The sequence below is a fragment of the Bombyx mandarina genome, chromosome 22, assembly GCF_030267445.1.
Source record: "Bombyx mandarina strain Sakado chromosome 22, ASM3026744v2".
Lineage (NCBI taxonomy): Eukaryota > Metazoa > Arthropoda > Insecta > Lepidoptera > Bombycidae > Bombyx > Bombyx mandarina.
This window is the reverse complement of record NC_143228.1, coordinates 7,318,712-7,342,416: the sequence shown is the minus strand read 5'-3', so window position 1 is coordinate 7,342,416 and position 23,705 is coordinate 7,318,712. Positions and strand designations below refer to the sequence as shown.

The following is a 23,705-nucleotide window of genomic DNA, read 5'->3' as shown; positions in this document are numbered from 1 at the left end:
AATAATTCAAGACCAAAATTAGCCAAATCGGTCCAGCCGTTCTCGAGTTTTAGCGAGACTAACGAACAGGAATTCATTTATAAGATAGATTTTATGATACATTAACTCATAATTAAATGTAATTTTACTGGTGGTAAGACACATTGTAAGCTCGCTGGGATAATTACAATGCTACCCGTAAAGAAGTGATGCGATGAAGTGAGTGTGACAGCAAGTACATATGGCATACGATTTAAACTTCAGCCACATGTATCAGGTGAAGCCATTAATTGTTATTTCTATGGATTCTTGTAACGAATCAAAACCAGCCCTAAACTACTATCACTAGCCTATGCAACAAAAAATATTCGCAAAAAAACATTTCAAAGCAATCATTTCACTCTGATTTTAATATGACAAATACTGTAATTATAATTGTCCAGTCTGTAAACTTCTTTTTACGTGACATAATGACGTGAAGTTTGACTAACCAAGTCGACTGTTTTTTTCAATTAAAACGTTGTTAGAATTGTTTACTTTCACATTCAGAAGTATTTTTGTAAGAGCTTAGATACAATACCGGTATGCGAACATAATATCCATTGATCAAAATTAAAAGAACATCATAAGCATTCGGTTTCTCGTGTTCACGTTTCTGTAACATCACTAAATCACAATAAAAAACAAATCAAGCAATTTCTGGGAGAACGTTATATTATGTACGTTAAAATATCCATTATAATATTTTTATATAATACAATTACTTTTTGTATAATACCTATTCAAATTATGTGACTGAATGCACAATACATATAATATCACCTATTCCCACTAATAACTATTGAAGATGTACTTTTGTAAACACTTAAAATTCCGAAATATATTTTTGTCCCTTAATCTTTTTTATGATTATATTTTGATAATTGAATTAAAAATAGAAACTGCATTTCAGAACGTCCAAGTCTTTCGGAAAAAAAAATGTAATTCAAATTCGAAATGAATTGCGAGGAGTTTTTTAATATAAAATTTACGTCATGAATTAGTCTATATGTGTACATAATATCTGACTTTGTATATGTATACATGGACACATTCCTACTGCTACAAAATACTATCATGTCACAGCTAAGATCTGTATTAATTGATATTGAAATTTAAATACTTTCAAATTCAAGAGACTGCATTTCCAACAAAATATTCCATATTCACGCGTAAAATGAACTGGATAGTGTCGCCTGATGTCGCTCCTTGACATTCAAATTTGCAAGCGATGTTCGTGACGTAAATTAGATTTCAATCGATTTTCAAACCACATCTGCAAATATTACAACATCCTTTGGTTGCTTTTGTTTGTTTACTAATATCAACTAAATTGTTGAATTGCCGATTCTTACTACTTGTTATTTTAATTAAATTATGTGGCGAGTATTATATAGTACCAATTTAAAAAATATTTTAAAACTAGTAAATTTATATGTTGAAATTGGTTGCTTTTTTGTTGTAGGTCTTCTGAACTTCTTCGGATGTTGTTTTGCTTAGGACTACTTAAAACTAAAAACTTGAAAAGTGCGTACTTAATAAAGCCGATCAGGAAAAACGCATAAACCGACCCCATCACGAATAAACTTTGGATTTTTCGTGATGAAAAAGTTCTTTTTTTCCTCCTACCTAATCGTTGGTAGTCTAAGAAGAGGCTATTCCAACTTCCCACGGACAGGTAGGTGAGCTCACGGGCTCAACCTGAGAGAATCGCTAACACTAGCCCCAGCAAGAGCCGTGCTTCGCAGAATCTACTACTGGATCGGAATTGCGATCCACTGAGAAGATCCGCCGAGAAACTCAGTGGGTTGTGTCTATGGGCTATTTCGCACGTCGGCTTCGACTAACAGCGTCGGAGTCGACGCGCGAACGCAGTGCAGACGAGTTTGAGTTCAACAATCTGAAGGACGGTGACCGGTGCTTGAAGAGCTTAAAAAAATGATACCCAACCTTTAAAAGTCCTAGTCAAAAATAGCCCTAGTCTTAAGCTTTAATAGTGACAAATATTTATCGTATTACAAACTAAGGAGAAACTCGTTCCAATTGAAATTCTTAAGCAGTTAAATTTATTTCAAATTTAAATCTCTCTATTTCTACTCATGTAATCGCAGGTCCGATGTTACACGTCATTTCGGATCCTCCCGATCCACTAACGGTGCTTTTAGGTACCTCAAGCACCGGTCGCCGTTCTCGTCGAACCCGTCGCTTGCGACGAACGACTCGACGAGTAAATTAACCCTCGGACACAGCCCACTGAGTTTCTCGCCGGATCTTCTCAGTGGGCCGCGTTTCCGATCCGGTATTAGATTCTGCGAAGCACGGCTCTTACTAGGGTTCGTGTTAGCAACGTCATCAGGTTTGAGCCACGTGAGCTCACCTGCTAGTTAAGGCGATGCTGATATAGCCTCTCAAGGCTATCAGCTTAGGTAGGAAAAAAAAAAGAACATTCTTTCAGAAAAATGGTTATACACACCATACGCTTGATAACTAACAAAGCAAATATTGAGACAAAACCTATGTATTACAAAAAAGTGACATAAAGTAATCACATCAAACGCAGACAACATAGAGTAGAATATCCTTTCACCTAAGGAGAAAAAGAGTCGACCTTAGATAATGGAAGAAATCAAAGAATCCACCTCGAGACTTCCAAGACAATTACAAAAATTTTAAGATGATTTATCGTGACTATGTAAGCATATAGCATCCAAATGATTATGTGTGCACTTTATTCGCGTTCACGTAGTGGTTGTAGGTTTAATTTAGTCTACTACCATTCCCCAACGTAGTAATCTAATATTAACAAGCTCATGTTGAGCTTAAACATATTCGCTGGGTCGCAAACTAAATATGATGCGAGTCTACATCTTAGAAATTCACTACATTACTGTTTTACCATTTAATTTTATATTAAATGCAATTTAGAATTTATTACGATAAATTTCGATTATTAAATTTATTTCATTTTGTAATTGGTTAGATACGTTAAATTCTATCTTAGATATGAGATCTTGTAATGTATTACAATATAATTACTACTGTTTGTGAAAGTAATCATTAATAATGTTAAATAATTTAATTTCAATTTCCTAAATTAGTGATATGATAAAAACGTGAAGATTGTCCTGGAGAGCTCACAGTGAAAACTTATTAAATATGTATTTTGATAATTAATATATTATGTAGCATACGCAAAAATAGGGTAATTATTTGGCCTCGTAATTTCAATACCAGTAGGTTCATTAAAGAAAAGCTTAAAGTAATAAAGTATCATAAAACTTACATACTATTACGATACAATCTCGTGCTTTACATTTTCATTTTCCCATTTTCGACTTTCGAAATATTTTAGTTTTCGTGATCACGAAGTCGCCCGTTTAGTTTAGTTTAGTAAGTAGCTTTTATTACGTCTACGATTCGCGAAAGCCGAAGAAAACCGGTATTGAAATAATTCAGTATTACGTAGGTACATATTCTAAGTAATTTAAATCGAAAAATAAAGCTTAAAATTTTTGCAAACCAAGAGTGACAACGAATTGCTTGGGGCACTCATCCTTTGATATGATAATCTGCTATTATAGTGCTATCTCTCAACTTTTTGATTTTTCGGTGATCAGCACAATTAATTTCTTATCATCCAACACAGAATAATCATAGTAACACAATATCCACCTACCAATAATTGAATAAAATCTACTATAGGTGTAGTAAAGTTATGAGAATTTATAAAAAGAAACATATATTTTGATGTTCTTACATAAAGTTTATAACATCCAATTAAAATGCCATTAGGAGGACTTCTATTTGAGTACAAATTTTTATTTTTTTGCTTAATGATTTCGAATATTTTATGAATTATTTTAGTATCAATGGTCAAGTATATACTATACTTAGTATTTACTTCTATTTACTATACTAACCATTGTTATATTCTAAATAAATATTATACCATACTTATTAATTATTAAATAAAAACATATCAAAAATGTACTACAACAAAAAAAAAACACATCTTTTTATAAAAACATACACCATAAAACGAACAGTTTCAATATAATTCATATACATCCTTAATACACTATTTCACAATTAACTAAAGCGCCAAGCACTTTAGACATATTATATTTCGCTAATTAAATTGCACCTTTAAAATCAATCTACAAAAGCGAACTGACATTTTAATTAATTAAGCGTATCAGTATTTTTGCTCTATTCCAGTGCATTAACATTAAATGGAGAATACGCTTGAAAATAATTTTGTAAAATATATCAGAGGAAAAAACCTGTTTCCTTCGTACATAAACCCAAGAAACTACTAAAGTGCCTCCACAACAAACTAGTATGAAATTCATAACATTCGTCCGCCTGTGCTCGTAAATTGCTTGCTATCTTGAAAATTACTTTTGGTCACAATCGAAAATAGCTACACATACTATTACTATAGTTTTTAGAATAATATTTTTACGCACTGGGGTTCTGGTTAAATAAATGTTCCACCAAAGTACAACTTAAAACTTTATCTATCATTTAGAACACAGACAGAACACTTTAAAATTCTTAATTCGCTTCTTCCGCTTCGCTTCAGGTGATCCGTTCGCGGTTTCGCTTCGAGTAGTTCCGATTACTGACTAACTGCCATCTCTGCAACGCTTTTATAGTTGATACGACATCCCTACAGTTATCGAGAATATTTCACACAAGTCGAGTATTGTGTGTTTCCTCTATCTGACAATAGATAGTGTTGTATTACTCGAGCGTTCTAGGTGCTACTAGATCCTTCGATATTCGTTCGACTATTTGGCGATAGATAACAGCGTAACAATATTACGTTAAAACAAATAAAATAAGAGTAGCAACAACTTAAAGGTTTAGTTAGTTAACACGTTGAAATAATGTCACTGAATTCACATAATCAAAATACCAATGCGCAATGTAAATTTACTAACGTAAAAATCACCTCTCAATGAAGGTTCAAGACATTATACAAGTATTCGAGCCCCTATGCAAAATAGTTCGTCTAGTGTGAAATTTTCTTCGTGAGATTTTGTCGATTTATACTTAAGATGCATTGCGGTCAAACTTTAAACAGTTCACAACATTGATTTGAACGCTTTTAAATAACTTTAAAAAGAGTAAAGACGTTAACGTTAAAATAACAATACGTTTTACTGTTCCTTGGTAAATTAAAGGTATACCAGAGGTGTAGTCAGCGACTTGCGGCTTGCATTATGGATGAGGTCAAGGCCTGAATTCAGAGACGTTTCAACGTGCGGTCTCAAACGATTCCGATTGCTTCCCCTTAGCGAGAATTTATACAATTGTACCAGATGTTTATCAACGGCAGTGTTACCTTTGTTAATTTACCTCGTAAATTTGAATTGGTTGAACAAAAGGGAAACTGTTGAATGAAACCGAAATATTTTGTATTTACATACATACTTTTTGCTTATAATTTTTAAGTTCTCTTAAAATCAATAATGTCAATGAATAATCTTATTTTTCAAAATAAAATATACTCTGCTCCTATTTGTTTAATAAATAAGAATTTTTTTTTATTGCTTAGAAGTGTGGACGAGCTCACAGCCCACCTGGTTTTTAGTGGTTACTGGAGCCCATAGACATCTACAATGTAAATGCACCACCCACCTTGAGATATAAGTTCTAAACGGCTACCCCACCCTTTAAATCGAAACGCATTACTGCTTCACGGCAGAAATAGGTGGGGTGGTGGTGCCTACCCGTGCGGACTCACAAAAGGTCCTACCACCAGTGATTACGCAAATTAAAATTTTGCGGGTTTGATTTTTATTACACGATGTTATTCCTTCACCGTGGAAGTCAATCGTGAACATTTATTAAGTACGTATTTCATTAGAAAAATTGGTACCCGCCTACGGGATGTAACTAGAGTGAAATCTATGCATTCAATTGACATCTCGGCATTAAGTCTTCAGCAGTAGGTAGCGGATTGGTTCTATCCCTCGCAATGCTAATGTGCGTGAGCAACAGTGAGCGCTTACCAGCTCAGATGTGCTCATCTGCCTACAAAAGCAATAAAAATAAAAATCTTCTATTGATGATTTTATGGATAGTAATCACTGTTATAAGACTTTTCTACTAACCCGTCTTATGTCTGCGTCTTTAATAATACTAAAATGCACAAATTTGTTTCTTGACTTCTTCTTTTTAAATACATCAATAGAACATTACTTTACAAAGATGAGTTTGTGGGCTCTACGGTGACATCATATTATATAATTAAGTTTTGAAATAAACACAACGACTCCACAATGTATTTTTTTGTTATTTCATATTCACCCAAATGATGCAACGATAATGGGTCTTCCATTATTACAAGAAACTCAGTGACTCTAATGTAACCCGGCGTCAACTGACAATCATCGTCGGATCAAAACACCGAAAGTGTTTCAACAGGGTGCCTCGACGCGACTCGCCTCCTTCACTGCCGGGCCACTCTCGAGTAATCATTTGTGATTTACTCTGTGACAAAAATACTTTTGACTTCATCGTTCTAAGATCATCCAAAAACAAAACATTGGCACATTCTTGTAGTTAAATTTGTTGAATTCGGGTTCTTCATTTATTTCACACATTAGGTACAGTTCAATGTTTCTCATATCAAACTTTGTTTTTTTGACGCGAGTATGGTATCACGAGTAAAAATTGATGAGAAAACCAAGTTTTCTAGTTTCTTTCTTTTCTTCTTTTTTCTTCTTATCTAGTTATAAGTTTCCATTTCAACCCAATTTTCTCATTGCGTACTCTGAAATTCGATCATCCACTTCTCCAGATAATAGAAAGGTGCATCCTTTAAGCACATTTCCACGCTTGAGAAAAGAAAGATTATTTCCATGTTATCTTCAGTAGTTTTCAATCTTTTTACCCGTAACTGTAATCTTTTTGGACAGCATAAAACCATAAAGTTAAGGTTAAAAATCTTGATAAGCTCTTGATTACGCTTTTATTTTCGATCTTAATGACTGTTTAAAATTTGCGGAGCAGAAGTTGACGCTGCAACGAACTAGGACAGACATAGCTTGAATATAGTTAAACGAAAACAGCAAGTTTACTGAACGAAGCAGAAGTTCTTAATGGCAACAGTTACAAAACGCAAATACAATTCGTTACAAGAACATCGCTCTACAAAATTAAAAAAAACGTTTTAAATGAATGTACTAGATTTAAACAGCTATATTAAAAACGAACTCCATTGACTGATAATAAAATGAGATATGACTTCGCATATTAGAGTAACACGAGCCAATCTATTTCGCATTAGAAGCAACATAATTTACGGCTTAAATTATCAAAAGTTTTAAAAATAAAAGTTTCAAAAATAAAATATTTTCACTGCAATTTTTTTCTCTTATATGAAACTAACACTTTCATAAATGAAATTTTATGTAATATACGTAAAATATGAAGTCGCCATTTTCATATCGAATACTTAAAGTAATGAAAATTATAAAAATGAACAGGTCGATACACACAAAATAAACCATGTGGATTTTAGTAATTATAGATTAAAACAAACGAACAAACATGATATGTCCATAAAAATAAGTTAACTTGGCCATATGAGCCACTAGTTTATAATTAAACTAGTGGCTCATATGGCCAAATCATGCTTTTCGTTAACTAATTCATGATATTTACTTTTTAGTTAAGTAGATTCCCAAAGCTTTAAGCCTCTCTCGGTATACCTCTAATGTATGTTAAAAACGATGATTGGTGTTTTGCGTTGAAATAATATCAAATGAGACTTCAATATTGATACCTTCTCTTGTTTAACTAGCTAGTGGTTGATCTATACAATTCTTATCTTTGTAGAGGGCGGGCTTCAGAACAGAAGAGGAAATTACCTTCCTCTTTATTTGTACTTTGAATTAGTCACGTGTTCTGGTTTGGATAAGATAGACGATAAAGCGGTTGAAGCTTTAACCTAATCTTAGGAGGCGGAAGTATCTATATACTATATAATGGTTGTGGTGTATATTGGTTATAATGACTATTTTTATTAGTCGAGGCATGAAATCGTCGGCCGATCAACACAAAAATAAACGAATAGCATCGCTATCACTCTGACACATATTTCCTGTTAAAATCCCTACCGCAAAATTGATGTACGATCCATTTATCAAAACCAATTGAGCTTACATTAAAATAAAATAAATTGTATCGATTAATGAATTGGTAAAATGATCGTAATCGACTTCTCGATGCCGATCCATCTTCGTTTATAACTGAAACATATTCACACAATGCAAAGTCCGCTTAACATATTTGACCTTAAAAAACTATTAATAGTTGACAGAAATTAAATTTACAATCGCAACTAATCACTTCCTATCCGTAAACGTCTTGGCACACGGCACACACGAAGTTCCAATTAAAAAACAACATCACGACGAAGGTTCGCTTTGAAATCGGTATATTCGTAAAGAAAAAAAAACGGGAATTATTCGTTAAGTGGATGTGTGATTTAATGTGAATTTCGTATGCTAGCTACCGTTGGTGGTAGTGCGGCCGTCATAATTAACCTTGTCTTCTGAACACGATCGTGATCTTGACAGTAGAACACGCAACAATGATCGTGAAATATACTAGATAGTTTTTACTCACGTTATTTTAGATTAAATTTATTTAATTGTTTATAAATTTGAGAAAATTACGTCATGTATTTTATCACACAGCCGAGTCCCGTTCTTTTCAGAAACATTCGACAGGCTTTTTAACTTTAATTTTTTTTCACTTTTTTTTTATTTTTTTTTTATTTAATTACGTTTGCTAATAAGCAGGCATATGAATTACGATGGCGGGATCAGTTGAAATACAAGATTTTTAATTTAAGTGCCAGTTGTATTATGATGTATGCTGATCATTTTGAGTAAACTTATAATTGGAAAACTGATTATGAAGAAGTTAAATTAGCGTGGATAATAATAATAAAAAAAATTGGAAAATATTATAAATTTTGTTAACTTTCATCGTTGTGTATAGTCTCTAAAACTATTAAGCATGCGAAACGTCGGAAATATTGGTACGAAATTAATAAACGCGATAATCTCGCGTAATCGTAAAAATAATTTTAAATATATTTTCGATTCCCGAAAAACGAGGAAAATATTAAATCAACATTAGATTTCAAATTCAAAACTGGAAGTCAATAATTTAATACCTAAAAATCAATAGCATTATAACTATAAGAAAAAAAATTAATAGCATTAAGATAAATAAAATCGGATCGTCGTTTCCAGTAATGATAATATCATCTGTGGTTTTGTCAGGGAAACCATGTGACACGGTTATTACTAGAGATTGGCTCCAGCACTACTAGAGCGACAACCAAGCCAGCTGTTTGGCTGGCGGCCAGATCTGAACCAGATGACTGACGAACAAAAAATCGCTAAATTGTAAATAGTTGACAACATCGAAATACCTAATTCGAATTCCAGCGTAAACATTCCTAGACGTAATTGAGAACGATTCGATTTTCACTTTGCTTTGTAGTAGCAAGATATTCGTTTGGAAAGAATGTTCATATTTGATGAATGTAGCTCCGAAATAAAGATTACATTTTCGTACTAGATACACAAACTAACATTGATGTCGGTCACTTCAGATACGTGAAGAACGTTAACGGTAATAAAAATTTGTTCGATTTTTTTACGTGACAACGTCTTATAATTCGATGGAGCCGGCTGTACGCACGAAAAAACATGACTCATGCGGTGTTACCTCACTCTGAGGCGTTCCATTTAAGGCTTGAAGTGCAAGCGAGAGCGCGCCATTTACCTCCTTCTCAATATCCATACAAAATATCTATCAAACATATAAAATTAAAATTTTCTTTTGAAAAATAAAACCATTCCATCAGTATTTTCTTATGACGTTGTCACGTTCAACTATCGTCAGTAAGCCGACTTTACAGACAACCGATTTTATTTTTATTACATGCTGAATCTTTACGCAAATAAGTCTTACGTAAGGCTTGATTGATGTTAACAGAACAATTACAAAGGCACTAAGCCCTATGTAATGTCAAGTATACTGATTCAATAAAAGCAAATCTATGGTTAAAAAAATATATTTTTCAACATAACAAGGTTAATGTTCACAGTGTTTTCAGTATCGTTCAATCTATTTTTAATATGCGTTAAGTGAACCGAAAAAAACAGTGTTCTGCCCTTTTTATTGCTTTTATGAAACGGGTATCGGCACTCAATTAAAATTTCGATTAAAGGGTCCGTGTTTAATAGCTTTATCTTAAATAAATGAACAATGAAAAGTTAAGGGTCACTTTTATTTACAGATTCCCCAATGTTTTTGTTACATGGACGTTTATGTTCGTATGTTGATTTAGAGACTAAATTTCTCATACAAAGGGCAAAATAAAATAAAACAGAGTCTAAAGTTATATTGTCAATGGGGTTGGCCGGTTAAAGCTTTTCTCAGATGTCGCCAGCGTAGCTTGTTCCCTTGTCACAGAGAGCCGCCATTTTGTGTGTTTTGCGTTCGTGATATTTCGGCATTTTGTGACTTTGATACGATTCTTATTACTTTCTAAGTAGTGCTAAACAGTTTTACAACATGTATTCCAACTGGATAGTAAAAGTATTAAAGGAGGAGTTGAGAAAACGTGGTGCATCTTTACGAGAGAAAAAAGCGGATCTTGTCGAAAGGTACAATGTTGATGTTTTATTTTAACTTAGAAAACTTCTCTCAAACTGTTTCCGGTAGCTATTATAATAATAATATTAAATTATGTACCTTAGGAACTTTATTCCTTGTAGCATGTGCAAAAAGAATTGTTCTTATTACACACATTACCTACCAACTAATGTATTATTTTACTTTTTTCAGATTAGAGCTTTAAGACCAAAATTTTAATTTTGAAACAAAATGAAAAAAAGTGCTCTAGCAAAATATGCTAATATATATGGTTTGCTAGTGGAGCCATGTGGCATTTTCATTAGCCATGAGCGCCCATATCTTGCTGCATCTCCTGATGGTGTGTTGGTCGAAGAAACTATAATTGAAGTGAAATGTCCATACGCTAGCAGAAAACATGAAATAAATATAACAACGGTGCCTTACTTAGAACAATATAACGGGATATTGTCTCTAAAAAAAACCTGCCCATATTATTATCAAATCCAAGGGCAGTTAAACTGCTCAGGCAAAACATACTGCAACTTGGTCATTTACACAAGGAGATCAAAGTGATTTATGTTGAAAAAGACAATAATTTTATAAATAATATGTTAAATAAATTAGATACCTTTTATGAAAATATTTTCAAAGAAGCGTTGTATGAAAAATATCTGTATTATAACTATACACACTTGTCGAAATAAAAAATCAGGAATATTTTTAATTATTTTTATTGACAATTCCTTCTCTAAAATTACATAACATTACACATATGAAAAATATTTTAGATGCTAAAGGTACATAAAAATGATTTAGTTTATTTTTTAATATTAAATAAGTTTTTGTTAGCCCTATTAATCGTTCTATGTGAACCCTCTGACTAGCTAATTTTTGATTTATCTTTAACTGAACACATGGGATTTGTGATTTACCTTTTAAACAAGATGGGATATTTATACTAATTCCTTTAGAGGCAAACAGATCCTGTACATTAAAACCTCTGTCTGCCATAATACTATCTCTAGAATAACAAATCTGCAGCAGTAATCGTTCTACTATCTGTCGATCACTTGCAGAACCAGCGTAGCCGTTTGAAACATATGATAATAATCCCCCTGGTGAAGCTCCTACCAAAAATTTCAAGGTATTTTTATGTTTATAAGAACTAAATGACGCTTTTTGAGCATCAGGTTGACTAGGCTTCTGTATGCCTATTTCAGTCCCATCTATAATCACCCTTGTGGAGGGATAATGTGTTCTATTAGGCATATAATAATTTACTAAGCTGCGGCTAGGCCAAATGTCAATTAGGCTCCAGATATCACTGACAAAATTTATCCATGTTACAACAATATTTATTGTGATTCTTCTAAGCTTCATTAGTAACATTAAAAATTGATCTTCCATTGATATGCTGACCACTCTACTCCAGCAATACCTTATATCATTTGCCATTGGCAAAAGAGTGATTAAAACTAATAAAAACTTAGATGCTGTTTCCAAACCGGTGTAGTATTGCACTGTCTCATCGTCTGCAAGTAATAGCTCTGTAGAGAACAATCTTAATATATTGGATGTTTGAGTTCCAATAGTAAGATGATGCCTTCTAATTGTTTCATCTATACTAGAGTTATTATTTTCTATTAGAATTTCTTGAGAGACATTTGAATCAAAATGCACATTGCTGTGTTCTTCAAGGGGTACTATATCTTCACAGTATTGGGAAGTGTTGGGCAGGCTAAAAAGCTGTTTTTTAAGGTTACGAGTTTGTAGCCTTTGTTCTCTACTTTTTGTTTCTTCAGAAACTGGTTTCATATTCCATGAAAATATAGATGGTACAGCACCTTTCTTTAGATATTTATGTTGATGTTTGACACCTACAACACAAAGAAAAGCATTTAAATATACTTTCACAACGAAACCTGACCATAGTTTCAAAATATTTGTTAATACAATGGATGCAGCGATTTAGATAGAACTTTCAATAGTAACAGCTGATAATGAACAACAGCTCATGAGAAATGTGTTTCCTCCAGTCTGATTTTGTGTTTGTTAAACCTTACAGCATAAATCTACTTGCAAAATATGTTAGCAACTAATAGTGTGCCTAACTAATTATTTTTGGATTTTTTTTATAAGAGAACAAAGATGTGTGCTACACCTAGTCATGCATTATAAATATTTGACAGAAAGAAGCATACCTGTGTATTTACTAATGTTTTCATAGTCAGATTCCACAAAGTGTTTACGACATAACCTCGAACTTTTTGTGGGAGTACTTTATTCGCGTCAAATGGCCTTTAACCACAGTCTTCCAATTTTCTTGTCCTTCGGAAATTGATGTACTCCAATTTCTGAGCATATTGGCACAAAACAACCCGTCATTGTGTTTAAAATAATTTTTAATCAAAAATTCCAATACAAATATTGAATGTTATGGGAACAATGCACACCAGCGCCACTTTGACAGTTGCCAACCCCATTGAGGCAACTCAAACAAAATACAAATTGAAATTTAATGCTCTTTTGATTCGAAAACATTTCTATTCGCATTAAATTATTTCTTTTCCATTAGATTTAATTTCAACATAATTCCACGATCGTTTGAAGAATAGCAAATTCTCTTTATAAGATACTTGTTACTTACTTTTATATTGTGTGCGTAGGTCGTGTTGGCAACTATTATGGGTTTGTCTACAAAGCTTCTTATTTAACTACTAGCGACGCGCTCCGGTTCCGCTCGGGTCTTTAACAAAAATTTCAACAATATTTGACGTTGTTTTAAATAGAAGAACACTTATTGCGGCATAACTATAATAGTTAGACATATGCTGTCGCGACACTTTTTATAAATAATAATGTGTTCTACAAAGTCGTAGTACATTATTTTATTATATCATCAATAGTTTTCGCAGGGTACGCGATGTAAAGAATATTTTAGATAATTTTTTTACACCTTGGGTTACATTATTGGAGTTTTAGTAAGGATCTCTAATTTTTTCAAAAAAGATTATAGCCTATATCACTCAGGAATAGTGTAGCTTCCAAACAGTGAAATAATTTTTCAAATCGGTTCAGTAGCTTCTGAGCCTATTCAATACAAACAAACAAACAAATATTTCCTCTTTATAATATTAGTATAGAAGTATAGATATAGATAATACCTACACACACTATACATTTAAGATTTTGTATTGTAGACTTGACATTTTATAAAGATACAAAGATTTATGTTGTCTGCAATGTCATGTCTGGAATACAACAGACAATACATCAGCTTTAAGTTTACCAACTTTAACGCATTGTGACGATCCTACATATTGCTAAGAAGTAATCGGATATGATGTTTAAGACAGCTTCAATTCCAAATCAATTAAAACTATATCTATTGTCGTTGCATGATGTCTCTGTCTGTCTATTTCAATCACTAAACTACTCTTGAGTCGGGGAGGGAGGGGGGGTGAGCCTACTGAATCCCTACAAACGATGACACTGTAAACTTTACCGAATGCCTACTCATTAAACGGATCACCGCAGGACGCATGTCGAATAATTAGTGAATTCGTACAACCCCTAATTAGCTCTCGCTGTCAAGTCATTAAACGACCACGGGTTTCTATTTTTAGATATTTTCAGGCGTCGGTTGGTGAAAACTGGAGGCGTTCAAAGATGATGAAATAATATAAAAATATTCCATTAAAGTTCCGCGCTTGACTTAAGCATCATTTTCTTTGTTTAGGTGCGTAATATTTCAGGTTTATTGGCTAACGAGAGGCTTTCGACGCGGTGACAAAAAAAATGCGAACATTCACGTAATCTCTTGACGTAAACAAAAAAGAACTGTAAAAATAAAATAAAAAAACTTTGTGATTTTTTTTATCAATACGTATACGTGCAGCTAGATCTGATTTCTTAAAACAAGCTCATGACCAACCTGGCTGAACGTTAAGTGGTTTGTGAAAACTATCGGCAGAACTCCGAGATGAATTACTTTGGAATAACGGGTCTCATCCCATAATCGAAGTTTGATTTGTTCGTGACAAAGACATACACTTCAGAAACTTAAAATCCGTTTAGTAGACAGAAATTTTAATACTAATGAAAAATTAAAAATGTATCTCTCTTTACAGCATAAACATTTCTTTATCCCTAACCAGTGAAGTGATTCGTGAATTGCGGTTGGGTTAGACAATACTTTGGGGGTATACGACAAAGGAAATATCTTCCACCGAGTGGGTGGGTGATCATGCTCGGTAGACCGGCGGTCCGAATGTTTTTGTTCGATACTTGTATATATGCAAGCTTATCTTGAAAATGTCGTAAGCGAGATTCAGGCATCTGTCAAATATCTTGTGTTCTGGCAGTTGTATTGAGGCAGTAGCCATCACTACTGCCTCAATACCATTGCTAAATATACCTGTGTGCCCTAAATTTCAAGTCAAGGCAATGAACGCTGCCCACACACTCTACAATGTTGCGTTTCTTATAATGTGGTACTTAACACCTAGTGAACCGTTAACTGATCTGCCGGAGTAGGACAATATAAAACGGAATTCTAAATACAATATAAGAATGCATACAATATAAACAAAAAGGAAAAACCATATCTATATAATATATAAAAATGAATTGCTGTTCGTTAGTCTCGCTAAAACTCGGGAACGGCTGGACCGATTTGGCTAATTTTGGTCTTGAATTACTCGTGGAAGTCCAGGGAAGGTTTAAAAGGTACATAAATATGAAAATCTTCAATATTAAACAGAAATAACAATTTGTTTTAAGTTTATTTTATAGAAAAGTTTAGGTCTTTTATTTATCGACTGAGGCACTACGAAGTCTGCCGGGTCAGCTAGTACTAATAAATTTTTGTTTATCAATTTAAATTTCATGTGTCGATGACCACTGTACTATAATTTTATCACAGACCAAGGTATTCCACTTACTTCTACCTCTGTGACGCATAGAGCGTAACATAGTAAGCAAAAGTCGAGCGTTGGTCAGATCGTTAATCATTTCAATGCGTCGCACAGCCTCCCAGAGGTATCATTCCTTCCACTCTAACAACGACGTATCAACAAAGTTGTTTTATTTACTTATTGCTTAAATGGGTAAAGTATGGGCGAAAGTACATATATGTAGTAAAGTTTTTACCGAAGGTCATACACATCACATTATAAATTTCCCGACCACCTTGAGACATGGGATCGAAGTCTCCATTAAATTGTATAAAAGCTGTCCAATCTGTCATCTGTCCAATGTTAAACTCGAACCGATGACAGCCTTTTTTTATGATTGAAGTATTACTGGTAGCCTGGAGGCCTTTCCTGTTTCACCAGGGCAGGTGGACGAGCAAGGCTCAGCCAGGAGGGGTGGGATTTGCTAACAGCTACCGGAGCGCCTCCGAAGAAGATCTAACAACTCAAGAGTAGCTGCTTCGCGAATGAATCTACTATCGAATCGAAATCGCGACCCGCTGAGAAGATCCGGCGAGAAACTCAGCGGGCTGACGCATGGGTTAGACTGCACGTCGAAGTCTTTGCCGATGACAGCTCAGCGGCAGAAATAAACAGAATGAAGCTATCTATCCGTCTTGGTATACACCCTGACACTGTACTGGTATTTGCTTACCAGTACTTTGTTATAACTCTCAGAGAACACTGCCGTCCATTTGTTGGTAAAGTCAGCTCTTACGACACCCACGGGAAAAAACATAGGTACGGGGTAGTCACAGCGGAGCGCGACGTAGTTATACTAGTTAGGAAAATATAATAAAATAAACCAGATCTTTTAATATGCTTATTATTACTGAAATAATTAAAGTAATTTTATTACTGATAAGTGTCTCTTGACAAATTGTATATTACTTTCAACATTATATACATACCTATAGTTTTAATAAATATCAATATCTAAATCTAATCGTAACCACACTTATCTGATATACAGCATTTTGTTATTTCACTAATGTTTTTTGAATTTTAAGTAAACAGAATAATTCATGTATATTGTAATAACTTTGTATCGGTGTTCATAACGCACACATGTTACCTTTTCTATTTGAATTTGCACAGCTACCTAAAATAAATTGCCGAAAGCCAAACGGTTACATATTGTACAGTAGTATTTCCATGTTAAATTGTATCTTTTCTATTTTGTATAACCTTCACTACATAGTATAAAACAAAGTCGCTTTCTCTGTCCCTATATCTGTCTGTCCCTATGTATGCTTAAATCTTTAAAACTACCAACGGATTTTGATGTGGTTTTTTTAATAGATAGAGTGATTGAAGAGGAAGGTTTTATATGTATAATAAAATCAATTAAACAGTAGAGAAATCAATAATAAATTACAGTTTCCGAAGCGAAGCGAGGGCAGGTCGCTAGTAAATGATAAAGTAAAACCCAAATACCTCCATTTCGATATAATCTCTCACAATAATCAGAGTGATATAACAATGACTACGTACATTTAACATATTGAACAAATGCGTTATGTGTGAGCTAAAAAGTCGACTTAACATTTCGGTTATACACAAATGTTATTGCATGTCCAATAGTTTGATTGTAGCGTGAGAACAAACCACATGTTTAATTCCACACACGGCTCCAGTAAAAACACTGTTAATAAGCGCTTTGTCAAAAGCATTTTTATCTTTTTTATTGTGATAATGGCGTTTTCAATGAATTTCATTATTATAGTGTCGTGTATATATTTCTGATATTAGACTGAAAAAAAAAAAACTTTTTTTCAAGAGTCCTTGTTCGTGAAGTTATTATATAATGTTAAAATATAAACATAGTGTATGATTCCTGGCTTGCTTTTCTTTAATCTCTATATATAAAAATGAATTGCTGTTCGTTACTCTCGCTAAAACTCGAGAACGGCTGGACTGATTTGGCTAATTTTGATCTTGAATTATTTGTGGAAGTCCAGAGAAGGTTTAAAAGGTAGATAAATATGAAAATGCTCGGAATTAAATAAAAATAACAATTTTGTTTTTCCTTTTATGTGTCCCCCGTCGGACGGATTCCTTTTCTTTGTTATAAATTTATTTTATACACAAGTTTAGGTCTTTTATTTATCGATTGAGGCACTACGAAGTCTGCCGGGTCAGCTAGTACATCATAAAATTTACTGATACCGAATAATATAATTATTTAAGTATTCCAGTTTTGCACGTTTTTCGCATTTAAAAATTATAAACTCTTTATACGCTTAATAAAGATAAAACACCAACAAAAACGACCCTAACAACGTTTTGTTTTGATTCGCGTATTTTATTTCATCATAAATCTTTTCAAACGACGACAGTAAAACGAGAACAATTGAATAATTAAAAGCTCAGTGAAACTGCATAGCAAGGTAGGTTTTTGCTCCGCGACATTATACAGTCACCCGCTTAAATAATTGATGTTGTATTTCCTTCTGTTCGTTTGCTATTTATTTATTTATTTATGTGCACACAAAAAAGGAAGGCATAATACAGAGTAATAGGAAAATTATGTACAAAGGCACTGCTTATTTCTTTAAGAAATCTCTTCCAGCAAGCCTGCGAGAGGATAATGAGAATAATAATTAAAAGTGATGAGTTTGCTATTTAAATTGTTATTTGAATTTAGTCAAATTTATTGGAGCCCTGAAGTTATTAGCGAACCACTGGGTGACTTTCAGTTTTTTTTAGCTTTCTTTAGTACATTCGCTACTTAAGATGCTTACAATATAGCGGTAGGTAATGCATGAATAAATAATTCACCAGTTTTGCAGCATAATGAATAAAACCTAATTATTTTTTTAAGTACTCGAACTATAAAACTAAATCATGTCTACATAATGAATTATTTCGTTAGTGTTTGTTAACTATGCATGCAAAATCCGTGAGCTATTGTTCTAGCAAGCAAATGTCACGTTGCTTTTGCATGCAAAATTGTCCGCGACAATTTGATTGTTATACATATAACATTCGCTGGATATTGCATATATGAAATTTATGGTCGAAGATATTTACGGCATAGTGATATTTAATTGGTTCAGTAACAACACATCTGCTTCGAATGGGAAGTGAGTTGAGAAAAGAGTTTTTTAACTGATTTAATTAATTGTTTTTTTTTTGTTTTTTATCAATTATTTTGGAACGAAGTTCCTTATCGCGCGTTGTGAAAGGGGGCTAGACGGAAAAAATTCTTACGAAAAGTTGTCACGACACTTTTTAGATCCGTCATTCTGACCAATCAACGTGTAGGCGCTTATCGCGTGACATTGCTCGTATCCGATTGGTCCGCGTAATGAGTACAGTTTCTCGAGATGGCGTTTCAACAATAGTAGTTCATAGTATTGTTTTTTTCTTCTTCATAATGCCGTAATTTATTATTATAACTTAAACAAACATTACAATTCCTTCACTAATTAATCGAAAGGAACTTCGTTCCATCCGGGTGTCCCTTGACACCTCTGAAGTTTTTTTTATTTATAAAAAATAATCGTAACACAACCGATCAACAATTTTGAAAGCCCTTTTTTTTCTTCCTAGAATAAGGTGTTAAAATTTCTCGATAGGCATAAAGCGCGTTAATAGCGAAGCTCTGTGGCTAAATGCTCCGATTTTATAATAACAATTGTTTCCGATTGTTGCAATGATTGTAAAGCATATAACATTCGCTGGATATTGCATACGAGGGCTGCACTAAAAGTATCGGGAATGGAATATTTCCACTGTTCCTGTCATATTAAAATCTTTTTAATTGAAAACTCCTTGGTTTTAAAAATCGAATACCCTTTATTTATTTAAAAAAAGATTCTCGGTCGTGTCACGAGGTTTTGTCAAACTTATTTAGTCGTTGAGAAAATGAAATTGACTCGAGAAAATTCAAGAGCGATGATTTATTATGACTTTCGAAGTGGTTTAACACAAAAACAGTGGGTTGACCGGATGATTTCTGCATTTGGTGATGAAGCCCCATCCAAAACCACAATTTATCGCTGGTTTGCTGAGTTTCAACGTGGATGTGTCAAGCTCAGTGATGATCCCCGTCAAGGTCATCCAAAAACTGCAGTCACCCAAGAAAACGTTGATGCTGTGCGTAAGCTGATTGAAGAAGATCGACATGTGACATACCGCGAAATTCAGGCAACTTTAGACATTGGCATGAGTCAAATACAAGTAATCTTGCATGAACAATTAGGTGTAAAAAAGTTGTTTTCCCGATGGATACCGCATTCGCTCTGTGAAGAGCAAAAAGCGGCTCGCGTTACTTGGTGCGTCAGAACTCACGAAAGATTCCACGTAGGATCCTCAAATGCTGTATACAACATTGTATCAGGTGACGAAACCTGGATATACGCGTACGAACCCGAAACAAAAAACCAGTCACGAGTTTGGGTGTTCGAAAATGAGTTAAAGCCAACAAAAATTGTTCGTTCACGGAGTGTTGCAAAAAAAATGGTGGCCACGTTTGTCTCCAAAACCGGCCATGTTACGACTATTCCTCTTGAGGGACAAAGAACGGTTAATGCAGAATGGTATGCTAGCATTTGTTTGCCACAGGTCGTTTCTGGACTCCGTAAAGAGAACTGCAACCGCCGCATCATCTTCCATCACGACAATGCGAGTTCTCACACCGCGCACAGAACAAAAGAGTTTTTGGAGCAAGAAAACAGAATTATTAGACCATCCGCCGTACAGCCCCGACCTAAGCCCTAGTGATTCTATACTTTCCCTAAAATAAAGAATAAATTGCGTGGACAGAGATTTTCATCACCTGAAGAAGCTGTGGACGCCTACAAAACGGCCATTTTGGAGACCCCAACTTCCGAATGGAATGGTTGCTTCAATGATTGGTTCCATCGTATGGAAAAATGTGTCAAATTTCGCGGAGAATACTTCGAAAAGCAATAAATACATTTTAAAATAGTAATGTTGTGTCACTTCGTTAATTCCCGAAATTTTCAGTGCCGCCTAGGTATATGAAATTTATGGTCGAAGATATTTACGGCATAGTGATATTTAATTGGCTCAATAACAACACATCTGCTTCTAATGGGAAGTGAGTTGAGATATAAGTTTTTTCACTGATTTAATTAATTGTTCTTTTTGTTTTTTTATTTATTTTAATTGATTTTTTTAACTGATTTTTTTATTTATAAAAAATAATCGTAACACAGCCGATCAACAATTTTGAAACCTCTTTTTCTCTACCTAAAATAAAGTGTTAAAATTTCTCGTTGGACATAAAGCGCGTTAATAGCGAAGTTCTGTGGCTAAATGCTCCGATTTAATAATAACAATTGTACCCGATTGTTTCACAAAGTTTATTTGGAAATTATTGCCTCTGGTAATGAACGGCAATAAATGGTGTGAACGAATAAGATGAAAAAAAATTAATAAGCGAATACGAAGAAATACGACATGAAAATTTACTTGTATCTAATCATTAGGCATTTTCATTTCGGAGGGTATAGCATACGCTTTTGCAAAACCAATTGCATCTTTGATACAGGTGAGCGGCGATATAAAATGCATAACAGGTGATATAAAATGGTGTCAAAGTGTCAATAGATTTCAGTAACCATTCGAAGCAAGCCATGAGCTCAGCTGCCGGTTCATGGTAACAAAAAAGACAGAACCTATCAAGAAATATATCATTGTCAATTTCAAATTATGAGTTCCCTTTTTTTGGACGAAAGAGAAAGAAGACGCTTAAATTATTTATAATATGTTATAACAAACTAGCGACCTGCCCTCGCTTCGCTTCGGAAACTGTAATTTATTATTGATTTCTCTACTGTTTAATGGATGTTATTATACATATAAACCTTCCTCTTCAATCACTCTATCTATTAAAAAACCGCATCAAAATCCGTTGCGTAGTTTTAAAGATTTAAGCATACATAGGGACAGACAGATATAGGGACAGAGAAAGCGACTTTGTTTTATACTATGTAGTGATTCAGGAAGTTGTAGAATGATAATAGCTTAATATTGTATTACACAATGCTGGTGACCTTATTCTGTAACTTGGTTGTTGTTTGATATTACAGACAAACAAATTACGTTGTAGTCATGATTTCACTTTGTAAATTCATAAACATTGCAACGTCTACACTAATTAAATCATTAATCATCCTATTGATTCACGAACTGTGTCTGAATTTATGTATTCTCAATTAATCTTCAAAGCAATCAGCAAATTCAAAGTACGTGGGAAGTCCCAATAAAGTATCTATAGAAACAGAAGTGAACAATTCGGAAAATTTCAGAAGGGAACATTCAAATCGATTTTTAAAGGAAATTTTACTAGAGTTTTCCAATTTTGTGTCGGACATGATTATTGTATATCTTTCTAAGCCAATATGTAAATACAACCACATACATACAACCTATGTGAAAAAAAAATACAATTAAAGGTATAGTAAATAATGCAGCAATGAAAAGGTTTTGTGGGTAATTAATGAAGTTGATATGTGAAGGAGAGCTTAACTAATTTTCTAATTTAAAGTTATACGGTCTAAAAGCTAATTTCATTAAATCCTAATATTCCTACTACTAAAGCCGAACATAAGCTATCTATACAACATGCGGTCATCAAAAACGACCTGCAGACATAAATAGTACATTATTGTAATAACTCAATGGATGACACGTAGAAATAGGACAGCATGTCTCAATAAAACCATTGGCAACCACGAGTGAAAAAGAGAGAAGTATAAAATTATGTCGTAGTGCGTCGACTCGTGGCCTTACCGTACTAGAAAATGCATGGAATAATAAAATTTTGACGTAATATTTTATAAATGCAATTTGTGAATTGCTTAAAATAATCGAAATAAAAGGAACGAAATTAGTTATATTAAAATTTACAAATGATATTATTATTTAATTATATGTTAGAGGAAGAGAATATGTTATAGGAATTCTGAAAGTGGCACCTGTGACAGAGAAGTGGAGAAGTGCGCGTTTGGGATGGTATACACATGTGATGAGACGAAATGAAAATGAGGTTGGTAAGAGAGTGTTAACCATGAATGTGGAAGGATATAAAGGAAGAGGTAGACCTAAAAAGAAATGGATGGATTGCGTGAAAGATGATGTGTGTAAGAGGGGAGTGAGCGAAGAAATGTTATATGATAGAGGAGTATGGAAGGAGAAAACATGTCGCGCCGACCCCAGGTGACTGGGAGAAGGGCAGGAGAATGATCAATATTTAATTAGTCCTCTTTGATACATGTTGCTTGTGTATACGATTGTCACTAGTTAAGAGTACAATCACATGAGCACATAGTAAATATTTTACAATAGCTCATAATTAACTTTTTCTTTTCTTTTCTTATAGTACTTTTTAACAGCACGGGCTAAAACGAACTGATTGTTTTCGTGACTGACCATTCAAAATGTAATATATTTTCGAAGAACCTCTGAAAATTGCACAAAAAAACTGTGTAGCTTAATAACTCATTAAATAGTGAGTTCACAATTGATTCCAAGGTGTATAGCGTTATTTTCTTGAATCTGCACCGTGTTGCGATGAGAGCGATAATTAATTTTGAGCCAGTTACTGGGGCGTGTAAATAATACCATATTAAAGGCCTAATAATAATAAAAAAATATGTTGCATAGCGCAGACGCATGCAGTGATGACTAATATATTTAAATTATGGAAGCGAAGTAAAATAATGAAACACAACTGAAATCAAAGTAAAAACATGTGACTCACATGTGTTTCTTGAGGGCGTTTTCAATGTGACATTAATTTAAATAAATGAAGTCGCAACAATGATATGTATTATGTAGATGATATCGACGTAATATAGTATTTGTTGTTTTTATAATAAATGGAAATGCGAAGTTGTATATCAGTGTGTGGTGATGCGTTGTATGTTGGATAATGAATGTAATGCTAAAATAAGAAGAAGCGAAAGCGGAAATGACAACAATTAAAATTAAAATTTTAGTAATATAAATTTAAGTTCGATTTCAGTCCGTAGAGATTTTAATCGTGGTCCGTGATTTAAGTCCGTA

The 23,705-nt window shown here is 33.7% G+C and overlaps 2 protein-coding genes across 24 annotated transcripts in view; one reads left to right on the top strand and one right to left on the bottom strand.

Annotated features, from left to right (window-relative positions):
• The window catches only part of Stacl (SH3 and cysteine-rich domain-containing protein), a 182,620-nt gene that overhangs the window by 77,361 nt on the left and 81,554 nt on the right, over window positions 1-23,705 (top strand). The window lies entirely within an intron of this gene.
• On the bottom strand, window positions 11,408-13,183 carry LOC114250913 (uncharacterized). The gene is given in 2 exon segments (XM_089737062.1): window positions 11,408-12,569; window positions 12,894-13,183. Coding segments are annotated over 2 exon segments (1,341 nt in total). The 5' UTR covers window positions 13,078-13,183; the 3' UTR covers window positions 11,408-11,412.